Genomic DNA, 13,401 nt, shown 5'->3' with positions numbered 1-13,401 from the left:
AAAGAAAGAAAGAAAGAAAGAAAGAAAGAAAGAAAGAAAGAAAGAAAGAAAGAAAGAAAGAAAGAAAGAAAGAAAGAAAGAAGAAAGAAAGAAAGAGAAAGAAAGAGGGAGAAAGAAAGAGGGAGAAAGAAAGAGGGAGAAAGAAAGAAAGAAAGAAAGAAAGAAAGAAAGAAAGAAAGAAAGAAAGAAAGAGCAAAACCCAAACAAAAATCCTGCAAGCGGGAGCGATGACTCAGAGGTTAAGAGCAGTTGCAGCTCTTTCAGAGACTACGGTTCAATTCCCAGCACCCGCGCAGATGCTTACAGTCAACTGTAACTCCAGTACCAGTGATGTGATGCCCTCTGTGGCCTCCATCAGCACCAGGCACACACACAGTGCACACACGTATATGCCGGCAAAACGCTCAAACAGAAAACGCCTTTAATCCAGCACTCGGGAGGCAGAGGCAGGCGGATTTCTGTGTTCAAGGCCAGCCTGATCTACAGAGTGAGTTCCAGGACAGCCAGGGCTATACAGAGAAACCCTGTCTCGAAAAATGAAAATGAAAATGAAAATAAATAAATAAATAAATATTAATCTTTTTTACAAAGATTTTTAATTTGTAGCCCAGGCTGGCCTCAAACTCACAAACCTCTTCCCCCTGCCTCTGGCTTCTCCTTTTATCTGTTTTAGCATACTAAAGTTTAGCACATATGCTTGCTCAAAAGCGTCCCACACTCCTGTCCCTCCCATCCATGCCTGAGACGTCCGTCATGTCTTCACCGATCCCTGAAAGCCCATAAGAAACGGGCACAGGTTGTTCCTTATTTCTAGAATGTTCTTCCTCTTGATTCCTGGCTGACAGACATGGATCCCTTAGGTCTCAGCTCTGACATGTCTTCCAGAATGCTTCTCTGCTCTCCTCTCTCCCAGATCATGTACTTCCTCTGGGCTCTCCCAGGGGAGCACTTCGGTATGTGACTGTTTGTATGTTGGTCTCCCCTGCAAGCATTGCTGGGAAGAAGGTCCCTGGTCTCCTGCTATGTCATGGTGGCATATATAATTTCTGGCACATGAATGACTAAAACGATGGTTTTATTAAAGTATTTAAATACAACAATAGTCCTAAGGGCACTTAATGGACATTTACTATATGTGATGGGTTGACTATATCTGGAACTAACTAAAAGCTAAATAGCTGAGCACAATTTTAAGGGATTTTTTTTTTTCTTAATTTAACCACTTAAAGTGGGAAGACCCACTTCTAATCCAGATCTTTTGAAGTGAGAAGCTCCACTGCTAATCTGGGCCACACCTTTGGTGGCAGCCTGTATAAAGGACATGAAAGAATGAAGCTTGCTCTCTTGGCCTGCTTGCTCTCATTCTAACTAGCAAGTCCAGTCCTTCACTTTGAGGTAGCCCAGGCTGGCCTCAAACTTACAAGCCTCCCCCACTCCTGCCTCTGGTACCAGTCCTGGCTTCTTCTATTATCTGTTTTAGCATACTAGATTTTAGCACAGAGGCTTGCTCAAAAGCATCCTCTAATTCCTGTCTGCATTAGAGCTGACTTTCTTTAGCATTCTGGCATACACTGAAGACCAGGTAAGACATAAGCCGTGTGAACTGAACAACTACTGCTGGATTTTTTTTTTTTTTTGGTACAGTCATTATTGGACTTGCTGGACCACAGTCTGTAAGCCATTCTTTTTACTTGGGGAGGGGGGGGTGAAAACAGGGTTTCTCTGGCTATCTTGGAACTCACTATGTAGACCAGGCTGGCCTCAAACTCGGAGATCTGCCTGCCTCTGCCTCTGGAGTGCTGGGATAAAAGGCACACGCCACCACTGCACAGTGACTATAAACCATTCTAATCTCATTTCTATAAGCTATGCTTCCCTAGAGAACCCTGACTAATATACTATACCAGACATCAAATGTGTTAAATATCTTCCTCCTTTCCTTTCAACTAAGTACTATTGTTGCGACCATTTGGAGTAAAAGAAACTGTGCCTTCAAAATTCATCCATCCAAAGTCACGAAACTCATATGAAATAGAGCCTAGATCCTAAACCAGGTAAGTGGGCTTTTTTTTTTTTTTTTTTTTTTTTTTTTGGTTTTTTCCGAGAAAGGGTTTTTCTGTGTAGCCCTGGCTGTACTCATTCTGTAGACCAGGCTGGCCTCAGAATCCGCCTGCCTCTGCCTCCCAAGTGCTGGGATTAAAGGCCTGCACCACCACTGTCCAGCGTGAGTGGACTTACAAGTAAGCAAAAATAAAGGAGTAGTAGAAAGCTGTGCTAGACTGATATTTTCCGCGCGCTACATTCAGGATCAAGTGAAGAAAAACACCCCTCACAAATACTCCTAGTTTGTTACTGTGACTCTTGGCACATTCCCTCCCATCAGAGTTAGGGCCCAAGCTGGCTGCAGCACTGGGTGTTCAACGTTTTACAGCAAAAGTCCTGGAATGGAGCCGGGTTCTAGGAATGTGCTCAGTGAATGAACGCACAAATGAATGAACTAGCAACCGAGTGAGTGACCCACGCGGCCCCACTCACCCTCGATAAGCCACTCGCAGTTGCCATTGACGCTGTAGTTGCCCGCACCGTCCGTCACGAAGCCTGGCGCCTCCCGTAGCACCTGCCGCTGCCCCTTGCAGTCGCCAGCCAGGACCCTGACGGACAGCGGCCCCAGCACTGCAAAGGCCAGGGCAAGAGCCACGGCCAGAGCTCTACCCAAGGCCATCGCCACCTTCGGCACTGGCCCTAAGAGACGGGAAGGGCCGTGAAGACCTGGAGAGGACCCTCTGGGAGTGAGGCCCTGCAGATGCAACCTTTACAGGCGCAGCATGGCCTTGTAGTCCAAGGATGTACCAGCGACGCAGTCAGGGCCAAGGAAAGGGCCGCTGTGGATGGGCTCTTGAAACCGAGAGGCGGGCCCTACAGACCCATGGAAGGCCCTGGATATGAAGTCGTTATGGATAGGGCTGACCCCTAGGGACCGTAAGGGTCCCCTATAGACACGAGCCCCCATAGGGGCGCCGACTCCATAAACGGTATCCAGTGATTACATTCAGGCTGCTGCAAGGCCGAAACAGACAGTCTTCCAGGGGCGATGTGCTCTACAGCCCAGCCGGGCGGTCCATGGAACGTGCGGGGTGGAACTTGCCTGGCCCGGAGACTCCTGGGGAGACCCCTCCAGACGGGGGCGGGGCCTGCCTTCAGGGTCCCGACCGGGATCCCCGGGGCTCACTCTAACGCTTCCCCACCCGCTCCTCCCACTCGAGGCGGATGGGCTAGATCAGAGAGACCTGGGGACTCCCGGGCCAGAGCGGCCGAGGAAGACCCGATGAGAGGGCGAGGGGGCGGGAGCCGCGCAGCCTCTGAGGGGAGGACAGGCTAGGAGGAGGCGAGAGGAGAGAGAGCGGCGGGTCAGAGCGGCCCTGGGAGGACTAAGGAGCGCCTGGCTCCACCCCTTCTCGAGGAAGACTTCCGGAAACTTCCTCCCATCTGTTCCCAGTCGCTCGCGCAGCGTGAATAGGAATTCAGCTCCGAGAATTACGCATGCGTCTTGCTAAGAGTGTAACCCAAAATCGCGTTACGTGCTAGTGTGAGCAAAGCCTTTGCCACTGGAGGGCGCCTCTATCTCTGCTAGCGAAAGGAAAGGCAAACATAAAGGAGCGGTAAAAAGCTGTGCTAGATGGTTATTTTCTGTGCTCTACATTCAGGATCAACATGAATATCAAGTTATGAAGGCACGGGACTCCAGACAAAAATAGCATTTCCTAGAGGGATACAGTGAGAACCGTGTGACTTAAAGCACCATCAATACATAAAAGAAGCTGGAGAGGTTCAGAACATGTTGGTCTTGCAGAGACCCTGGTTCGATTCCCAGAACCCATATGGTGGAATTCCAATGCCTTCTTCGGGCCTTCTCCTACACAATGTGCGCGTATAGTACGCTGACATACAATCAGAAAACACACTCATACGTCTTTCCTTTTTTCAGTTAAGATTGAAAAGAAACCATGTTATAGATTAAAAACTCAACGAATCCTCTTTATTTTGGCAAGAAGAGAAAACGTCTTTCTGCCACAGACCATGTGAAGGTCCTTGGCATTCAGATGGACGGACAAAGCACAGGTCCGAGGTCACAAACCCCAAGGAGGGTTTCAAAGTAGAGACCAACTTCACAATATCCGTCTCTGAACAGTGGCTCGAGGTTCGCAGGGTCCTGGAGGGTCGGTCAGGGTCTAGGCGCTCGTCACGGGTGTTCCGGAGTCCAGCAGGATCAGAGGTCTCGGAGGGGGTCAGGGGGGCGGAGATCACGGAACAGCGGGAGTCCAGATTCCGGAGCCATTCGGGGCAGGGGCTGAGGGAGGGGACGCGGAGAACGGCTCCCGCGGGACCGTTTGGCACAAGAGGGAAAGGGGGCAGGACGCAGCGCATCCAAAGTGGGCGCGGGGTGTGGGAGGGGCGCGGGATGCCTGGCATGGCCGAGCCCTTGGGCCGGGAGAGAAACGGGGTTCCGGAGCCCAGCCGGGGCCCGGTGCGCCGCCCGTGGGGCAGAGGCGGGGGAGGGATGCTCAGACCGGGGGTGCAGGGCCCCCGGCTGTGTGCATGCTGAAGTATTCGGTGAAGCCGGTGTGCGGCGCCGCCGTCTGGGGCACAAGCGGCTGGTAGGACGGCGTCGGGCCATCCCAGCCCGAGTCGACCGCCTTGGAGAACCGAGCGGGTGGGGGCGGGGAGGCTGCGCCCGGCTCGGCCATGGTCACCACACGGCCCCTCGGGGCCACCGCCGCCGCCACCGCTGTCTCCTCCACCTGCTTCCCGGCCTGGGATGGGGGGTCAGGGTCAGAGGCTGCCCAGAACCCTCGGGGGAGCAAATGCGGCCCCGAAGGCCCGTCCCCCTCCCCCTAGAGGACTCCCACTACCCCAAATATGGACGCACTTGTCAATCAGGGAAGGAGTGGGTAGCTGGGCGCCTGGGCAGTGGGGCCAGGTACTCAAGGGGTGGCGTCGGGGTGCGCCGGGCAAACTCTGGAGGCGGTGGGGGAGATGGGGACCAGCCTCGGAAGGCAGGCGGCGGGGGCACAGCGCGGGGTGTCCTGGGGGGCGTGCGCAACAGCGCCAGGACCCAGTCTGGCAGAGTGGGCGCGGGCGCCGGGGGACGGTCGAGGCGGGGGGTCGGGGCGCGGGGAGTACGGAAGGCCAGGGGTGGGCTCAGACGCCAATGAGCAGGGGGTGGCGGCGGGGCGGGGAGCGGGGTCAGGTACTCCAGGGGCGGCGCCAGCAGCTCCTCGGGCGCCGGGGCTGCGGAGCTTACAGAGGAGGTAGGCGGGGGTATGGAGAAGAGCTCCGTGAAGTTGGGCACCGAGTCGCTGATGAACGTCACGTTTCCATAGACGTGCTGCGGGAAGGCTTTATCTGCTGATTGGCTCCCTCCCGGTCCAGGGACCCCAGCGGAGGCAATCTGTGAAGTTCGGACGTGGTACGGGAAGTTCTTGTTGGCCGCCGATGGGCGGGTCATGATCTGAGAAAAGTCAGGCACAGGTTAGAGAAGCAGTGTCCAGGCCCCACACTGTCCCTATAAAGTGTAGAGACTTAGATGATTCCCCTCCACTTGATCTCTCTACATTGCCTTTGAACCATTCAGACTGCCTTAGACACCAGGAGTAGGGTATCTCCCGGCATTCTGACCTTTTCCCTCAACACACCTCTTCTAATTACTATGCTTAATGGTGTTTCCAATATCACAAGCCTGACTACTGGATGTCATAATTGATTGGTTATGGGCAATGTCCTGTGCTGCCCAGTATGAGAGCCACTAGCCACATATGGCTTAAATTGAATCAAAATTAAATGTAAAGTTGTTTCTCGGTTACACACTGCCTTAACTAAGCTCAATAGGCACCTTCTTAGAGAGCACAGATTAAAGAGTAGAATTGTTTTGTTGCTCTTTCCTTTTTTGCTTTGTTTTCTTTTTTGAGAGGAGTCCAGGCTGTCCTCAAACTTGCTATGTAGCTAAGAATGACCTTGAACTCCTGACCTCCTCCCAGACTCCTGATTCCCCCCCCCCCTCCACCTTCCTAGTGCTGGACTGAAGATGTTCAGCACCGTACCAACCTTAGAATGTGTCCATAAACACACAGTTCAGCTAAACATCCATCCGTTAGTAGGCTCTCTAGAATGCCAACTCCTTAAAGGGAGGAACTCAACTTTTTTTTCCTCTTCTGAGACAGTCTGTGCAGCATCCTGGTGCCTTGGGCATCAAGTGCTTGGATTATAAGCATTTACCAACAGAGTTAGAACTTGACTACTTTTTTGGTTTGGTTTGGTTTGATTTGGTATTGACTTTTCAAGACAGTGTTACAGCCCTGGCTGTCCTGGAACTCACTCTGTAATCCAGCCTGCCTCTCTCTCCTGAGTACTGGGATTAAAGGCGTGCACCACCACCACCCAGGGGAACTTGACTTTTCTATTCCCTGTTAAATCCCAAACTGAATCTTTTGCAATGCCTGGCTGTCAATAAATGCTGGTTGAACGTCTTCAGAATATGGGTGATGGATGTTTCTAGATCCCACTCTGCCACCCTACTCCATCCAGTAGCTCGATGCGACCTCAACCTCACTGATGCTGTGCTGGATGCAGTGAGCCAGTGAGCGAGCCAGCTCCCTCACTAGGCGTGCTTCAGAAAGAAGCTGGCTGAAGGTGAGAGAAAGCAGCAAGGGCACTTGTCTCGCATTCTGAGCTGGCTGCCGCTCTTGGCTCCATCCCTCACTAAGTGCTGGATCTGGGGCAGGTTGATTAAACAACCTGAGCCTCACCAGCCAAAAAGGATTAAGGTGCCTATCTGGAAAGATGAGAGGGTGGAAATGAAAGCCACTGCTACAGAGCCTCATGCATGGTGGGTTCTCAGTGTTTCTTTCCTGTCTTATCCCCTTCTGACTTCTTGCTGAGCTTCTAGATACACCACCCAAGGAAGACGAGTAAGTCTACACTTAAGCTAGGTCCTGAAATGGAGGATGGCAGACCTGGTCCCTTCCCTGGGGGCTGGGCATGCTGAAGACTGTAGGTCCCCAGGGTTCAAAAGCTAAAACCTTCAATGATACTTATTTTTGTTTTCTCTCTCTCTCTCTCTCTCTCTCTCTCTCTCCCTCCCTCCCTCCCTCCCTCCCTTCCTCTCTCTCTCCTCTCTCTCTTCTCTCCCTCCCTCCCTCTTTTCTTTTGAGACAAGGTCTCATGTTGCCCAAAATTATATTTTTCTATATAATTTTTTCCTGCACTATTTCTTTGGGAGGATGACTTGAACTCCTGATCCTCCTGCCTCCAACTGTGAAGTAATGAGTTTACAGGCATCATGCCAAATTTAACTATACCTATTTCCTTCTGTGCACCGTCCCCCATGTGAGCCCTGACTATCTGCCAGAGACTAGCAGGATTCAAAGTGCATGGTCTGCCACCAAGACCATGGATCCCTGGAGATTCAGCATCTACTCTCCCTATAGCATGTACAGTGACTCCTGGACTGCCTGGCAATTGAGCAAGCAACCCAGGGGATAAAATGCGTATGGATATTTCTAGCAAGAATCAGCTAAAGACTGGCGTACTGGTGAATCCCAGAACTTGGAAGGCTAGCACAGGAAGATTGCTGAGATACCAAGGGCAGGCAGGGCTGAATAGTAAGATTCTATCTCAAGAAGGAGAGGAGTGGGGAAAGAAAGAAAGGAAGGAAGGGAAGGAGGAAGAAAGGAAAGAAGAAAGGAAGGAAAGAAAAAAGAAGCAGGAGGCTGGTCAGAGACAGGCGTTCAGGAGATAGCTGATGGATGTATGCATTAACATTGTGAGCCAGGTGCAATGATGCACATCTCTAACCCCAAATACTCAAAAGGTCAGGCAGGGGAAACACGGTAAATTTGAGGCCAGGTTGATCAACACAGTGAGACTGTCTTAAAAAACAAATCTCCAGCCGGGCTTGGTGGTGCACGCCTTTAATCCCAGCACTCAGTCAGTAGTCAGGAGGAGGCAGATCTCTGTGAGTTCTAGGCCAGCCTGGTCTATATAGTGAGTTCCAAGTAAGCCAGGGGAACCTAGTGAGTACCTGTGTTTAAAAAAAAAAAAATCCCCTCCACACACACATATACCCACAAACTGCTAAGTAAGTGTATATGAGGACTGTCACCGGGAAAAAAAAAGGATAGGATGTGAACCAGGACAAACGACAGCTAAAACAAAACTAATAGATAAGAGCTAAGATCTTCCTCTAGTCAGCCATCATTGGGAAGAGAGGCCCCTTGGTTTTGCAAACTTTATATGCCCCAGTACAGGGGAACACCAGGGCCAAGAAGTGGGAGTGGGTGGGGAGGGGAGCGGGGGGGGTGCGTATATGGGACTTTGGGGATAGCACTTAAAATGTAAATGAAGTAAATACCTAATAAAAATTGGAAAAAAAATTTTTCCTCAAGCCTAGGTGTGGTATAAACGCCATTCAAAGCTAGGCTCCCAAGAGCCCCAGTCTGTCCCATTTAACTGATGCTTGAACAATAGCTCTCGATGGGAGAATGGGGAGAAAGGGTGACTGAAAGAGTGACCAAGGGCTTTGGGTGGGTAGTGATGGTGCAAACAGAAACATGAGAGCCTGGGGACACAGAGTCAAGAATGCAAGTGGGGGAGGGGTACAAAGAAAGAGGGGCTTGTGTGAAGAGGCCAGGAGACAAGGTCAAGAGAAGTGACAGAGGAGGAGAGCTCTGGGGAACATGGTTGAGTACCTAGCGGGCTTCCAGACAGTGCCTTCCAGTGACTACAGAGTAGATGCAAGGAAGATGGGAAGTAAGTGTGGTTTCATGGGCCCGCAGTCCCAGTATTCAAGAAACTGAGGCGGGGTGTCACAAATTGCAAGTCAGACGGGACTGCACATCAAGCCCGTCTCCAAAAATAAATAAAAACAAAGGAGCTGTAGGTCAGGAGCTCTAAAGAGGGCAGCACACTCAGGCGCATAGCAGGCAGGAGGCTCATGCTGCATCCTGGGCTTCCCGTTCTCACCAGAAACACGCCATGGGCGTAGAGGTGGATCCCCAGCTGGATGCCGTTGACGATCTTCTCTCGGGCCCACTTTGGGATCCCAAAATTGGCGATCAGAGCCATGACAGGGACAGCGAAGAACCTGCGGGGAGGTTTAGAGTGGTTTGCTGCCTCTGCTCTCCACCCTATCCCACATCCCCACCTCCCTGCTGTCACTCACAGGCCCCAAGCAGATCCCAAACTGCACAATGGCCATGGTTAGACTTTGAAAGCCAGATGTTGAAAGAGGACCCGAACCTCACTGGCCTGGGAGATTCCAGTGAACAAAGACTGGGCTGAATTTAACTCTGCTCCACATCACCCCAACCCTGGAAATTTATCAACCTCACAGACCTCAACAGATATCCCAGGGTCAGATTTAATGAAGAACAAGGACTTGACTGGATATTTCCAAAACATTTTACATCTATGAGCTCATTTAGCTCTCACACTGAGTCCAGGAAACAAAAACAGTTTCCATTCCTATAACAGTGACAAAGCAAAGGGTTGCTCTGAGACCGTACAGTCTGGAAGCTTCAGAGCTGGAATCTACACCCCGGCAGTCTGGCTCAGAATTTGCCCACTTTACACAAACATCATTGAGCAATAACTGAGGTTTTTCTGGTTGGTTGGTTGGTTGGTTGGTTGGTTGGTTGGTTGGTTGGTTGGTTTTAGAGTTTTATTTGAATGATTTTTCTGAGACAGGGTTTCTCTGTGTAGCCCTGGCTGTCCTGGAACTCACTCTGTAGACCAGGCTGGCCTCCAACTCAGAAATCCACCTGCCTCTGCTTCCTGAGTGCTGGGATTAAAGGCCTGTGCCATCACTGTCTGCCCTTCACATCTCATACCCTTCAAGATAACCTCTGAAGGCGATCCTAGTAAAGACCCTATCCTATGAAGCAATATGACAAATTTGCTGTAAACACTTCTGGTTTGGTTTGGTTTTTGAGACAGGGTTCTCATGGAGCTCAAGCCGGCCCTGAATTCTTGATCCCCTGTCTTTAGCTCCAGAGTACTATAATACAGGCGTGAGCCACCATGCCAGCTCCGTGAAAGACTTTAACGGCTTCTTTGGATTTTGCTTTTGTTGTTGTTGTTGTTTTTGTTTTGGAATGCTGACTATGTAGCACAGGCTGGCAATACTCACTAGTTAGCCTCCCAAATTCTGGTGCTTTTTCCCACCATTTTACTTTGAGAGGGTAATTTATTTTTTTTCTAGATCATAAAGCTAGACAGCAGTAGATTTCGGGTAACACCCACTTGTCTTGAAAGCTCATTTTCCTTCCTATGAATGATCTGGTTTGGGAGGTAAGGTAGGTTGGGACCCCACCATGTCTTACCAGAGAGTATAGGCAGCAAAGAAGGGCACATAAAAGGGCTGCTTCTCCGGATAGTGCCGAAGGGAGACCAGCACAGCATAGCAGAACCACACATAGGCCGCCACCTGCAGCCCGATGAGTCCATAACCAGCTGGAGACTCGTATGTGTATAGTACCTGGCCTGGGTCAAAGAACTGGACCCATAAAACAAGGGTGGTCATAGCCGAGGTCTCTGACCCTGGATCCCACCCTTGGGCACCGGGGCTGGAACAGAGGAAAGGGTCAGGCCAGAAGTAGTGGGACCACTAAGGATGGGGCTAGAATTACATATAGGTACGCAAGGAGCCTACGGTGACTACTGTGTGCCCACTGTGGGACTAAATGCTATCACTCATACCCTGTGTGACACAGTGAGAGGCCCTACTATCATCCCATACAAGAGGTGGAAAGCCTCTGAAAGCACCCATAATAAGGCCAAGGTCCTCCTAACTCCTCACAGGAGAAACAAGCCCAGAGTAAGGGTGGGAGTGACCATCTAGGAATGGGGGGGGGGGACTTAAACAGAGCTAGGTCTCTGACCCTCGGACATGGGGACAGTGAGAGAGGGAAGCTACTCAGATACGGTGAGGAGAGAGGAGTCACTGAGAGACAGATTGGAAAGCAGAAACTCAGGATGGGAAAGAGGATGCTCTGTGGGGAGGGGCAGTAGACAGGGCAGGAAGGAGAGGGGCTGGCAGGAGCTTCGGACACTCACTTCTGCCTCGTAGATGAGCAACACCACGTGGGTGAGGGTGTACAGGGTCATGTACACAGACAACTTCACGGAGCCTGAGTGGCTGATGCGGCCTCTGGCAGGCAGGCCGTAGGGGAGACAGCAGGGTGGATGCTGTCAGGGAGGAGGGAGCTGCCACACACCCCCCACCTCTACCTCCCTGCCCTACTCCCCAGCCCGACCACCCCAATTCGCAGTCCCTGCCCGGGCACCGTGTCACTGTGAATCCCTTCCCGAGGAGGATGAGTGTGAGCAGGAAGATGAGGAAGCTGGAGGAGAAGAGCAGCTTGGCTGGGAAGGGAGGAGGAGATGGTTCAGGCACAGGCTCTGATCACTCGGCCCCAGGGATGGGGGGACTTCTACCTTCTAGGGTTCATCTGTTCTCACCCAAGATCTTCACGCTGCCATTGCCAATGCCATCTGTGGCATACTGGCCCCAGTAGATGCAGAAAAACAGGAGGCTCAGGACTAGGAGAGATGAGAGACCGAGAAAAGACAGAAACCAGCTTTGGGACACCACTGTCGTCTAGCAAACCCACTGCCACCCCCATCAGAAAGAAGCCCAGAATATCTGATAGGATAACCTCCTAGGAAAACTCTGGAGGCCGTAGCCCCGGCCTCTCCTCCCTCAGACCATCAGGCCACATCCCTCTCCTCAGACCTGGAAGTCCTTCTCCCTCAGATCCAGGAGTCCATGCCCAGGCCTCCACCCTCAGACCCTGAGGTCAGGACCCCCAAGGCCCTCTCCTCTGAGAGAACTCAAAACCTTACCCTCCACTCCTGCTGCAGCCATGAACATTTTATAAGTTGTGTGGAGTAACTGACGGCCTTTCAGCAAATCTAAGGAGGAGACAGGAAAGCTTTACCCAGGTGGGGGAGGGGCATTTCCCTATCTCGGCTCTCCCACTTGTCCCACCCCTCCCCCAGAATGTGCTGTACTCACATCCAAAGTAACAGGAGAGGACAAAGATGAGGGTGAAGATGAGGAGAAAGGTCACATCTGTCTCCAGGATCCCTAAGATTTAATGGAAGGGGTGGGAGAAGGCTTTTGGAGTGGGCATCTCTACCTGCTGGGGCTGCCATCCTGCACTGTTCCTCCCATATCTGCTCACCAAATTCATCAGCTGAGAAGTGCCGTGTCCAGAAAGACTTGCCGTTGGTAAGGACCATCTCATACTCCAACTGCAGCCCGTCTCCCTGTGAGGAGTGGGGAGGCCTAAGGGGGGCTCTGGGCAGGTAGGGGGGATGTCAACAGGAAGGGAAAGAGGAGAAAAGCTGCTGGGCGACTGCCCTGGGCCCTTACCCCACACTTGCTGAGTGCGATATACCACCATCTTTCACGCACAGACCGGAAGCTTCGGCCGCTGGAACAGCTCAAGTAGCGAGTTCCCTCCTCTGACACCACCTGGGGAGAAGCCAAGAGGCTGAAGTCTCCTCTGCGACACCACCAGGCCTAGACCTTTAGCACCTGCGCACCGCCTCGCACCTGACAGCCTGACCAGGCGTACTGAGTGGTGAGATTGATGACCTGGTTGTTCTCTGGCCTGATCACCGACTCCTTGGCCAAACAGTCCTAGGGCAAGGCAGAGGCACGGTCACCCTCTGAATGGCTGTGGCCTTCTGCCCCTGGTCGCCCCTCACATAACCACTCTTCACAGCTCTCACCTTGTCCCTTGCCTTGTACACCGCTGGCCACTGGGATGGGTCGTCAAAGTAGAGGAGGATGTTCTGGCAGCACTTTGCCTGAAGACCCAGAGAGAAGTTGGAAAGCTTTTGCCAAGGAGGGCCAAGGGAGTGTCCACCCTCAGCTAAGGAGGGTGGCTAGGGAGACTCACCTCGGGGTATCGGAATCGGAAGTCCAGTCGGCCATAATCCGAAAGGAAACAAAACCTTGTCAAGAACACCCAATCCTGGCCAAAAGAATCCAGTGAGAGCCGAGTCCTTCAAGAACTCAGCTTGACCTACCACAGACCCTCAACTTCTCTTCTCTACCCAAAGCAGCTAAGTCACCTCCAGAATTGTTTCCAGATCTTTTTGCTGTGTGTCCAATTTTCTGCTGCCCTGGTTTTCTCCCTCAGATGTCCCTCAAGTTTCTTTCCCTCCTCCTCCTCCTCCCCATCTTCCAGACACACTGAAAAAGACCAGGGATGGCCAGGTGCACATCCCCAACACCATCTGTCCTGGACTCTTTCTCAGCTGCATTCCCCCAGTTACACACACAGATGCACACGCACACACACAGAGAGAGAGAGACAGAGAGAGAGAGAGAGAGAG

The 13,401-nt window shown here is 51.9% G+C and overlaps 2 protein-coding genes across 3 annotated transcripts in view; both read right to left on the bottom strand.

The window, feature by feature from the left end:
* The window catches only part of Megf8 (multiple EGF like domains 8), a 50,492-nt gene extending 47,133 nt beyond the window's left edge, over window positions 1-3,359 (bottom strand). Inside the window, exon 1 of the mRNA XM_021218603.2 lies at window positions 2,536-3,359. Coding sequence (XP_021074262.1) covers window positions 2,536-2,722 — 187 coding nt within the window. The 5' untranslated portion in view covers window positions 2,723-3,359. The remainder of the gene's footprint in view (window positions 1-2,535) is intronic.
* Window positions 3,360-4,007: 648 nt separating this feature from the next.
* Window positions 4,008-13,401, bottom strand: part of Tmem145 (transmembrane protein 145) — a 10,077-nt gene continuing 683 nt past the window's right edge. Inside the window, exons 2-15 of one of the 2 annotated variants that reach the window (XM_021219245.2) lie at window positions 12,963-13,037; window positions 12,793-12,870; window positions 12,614-12,700; window positions 12,431-12,532; window positions 12,240-12,324; window positions 12,071-12,142; window positions 11,899-11,967; window positions 11,515-11,595; window positions 11,340-11,418; window positions 11,110-11,203; window positions 10,377-10,549; window positions 9,019-9,139; window positions 5,303-5,509; window positions 4,008-4,811 (exon numbers count right to left, since the gene is read on the bottom strand). In XM_021219245.2, coding sequence (XP_021074904.1) covers window positions 4,563-4,811; window positions 5,303-5,509; window positions 9,019-9,139; window positions 10,377-10,549; window positions 11,110-11,203; window positions 11,340-11,418; window positions 11,515-11,595; window positions 11,899-11,967; window positions 12,071-12,142; window positions 12,240-12,324; window positions 12,431-12,532; window positions 12,614-12,700; window positions 12,793-12,870; window positions 12,963-13,037 — 1,572 coding nt within the window. In that variant the 3' untranslated portion in view covers window positions 4,008-4,562. Of the gene's footprint in view, window positions 5,510-9,018; window positions 9,140-10,376; window positions 10,550-11,109; window positions 11,204-11,339; window positions 11,419-11,514; window positions 11,596-11,898; window positions 11,968-12,070; window positions 12,143-12,239; window positions 12,325-12,430; window positions 12,533-12,613; window positions 12,701-12,792; window positions 12,871-12,962; window positions 13,038-13,401 lie in introns of both variants that reach the window. The other variant, XM_029531903.1, reaches the window with a different exon arrangement.

This window comes from Mus pahari, chromosome 19 (assembly GCF_900095145.1).
Source record: "Mus pahari chromosome 19, PAHARI_EIJ_v1.1, whole genome shotgun sequence".
NCBI classification, from domain to species: Eukaryota; Metazoa; Chordata; class Mammalia; order Rodentia; family Muridae; genus Mus; species Mus pahari.
This window is presented reverse-complemented; position numbering and strand designations above follow the sequence as displayed.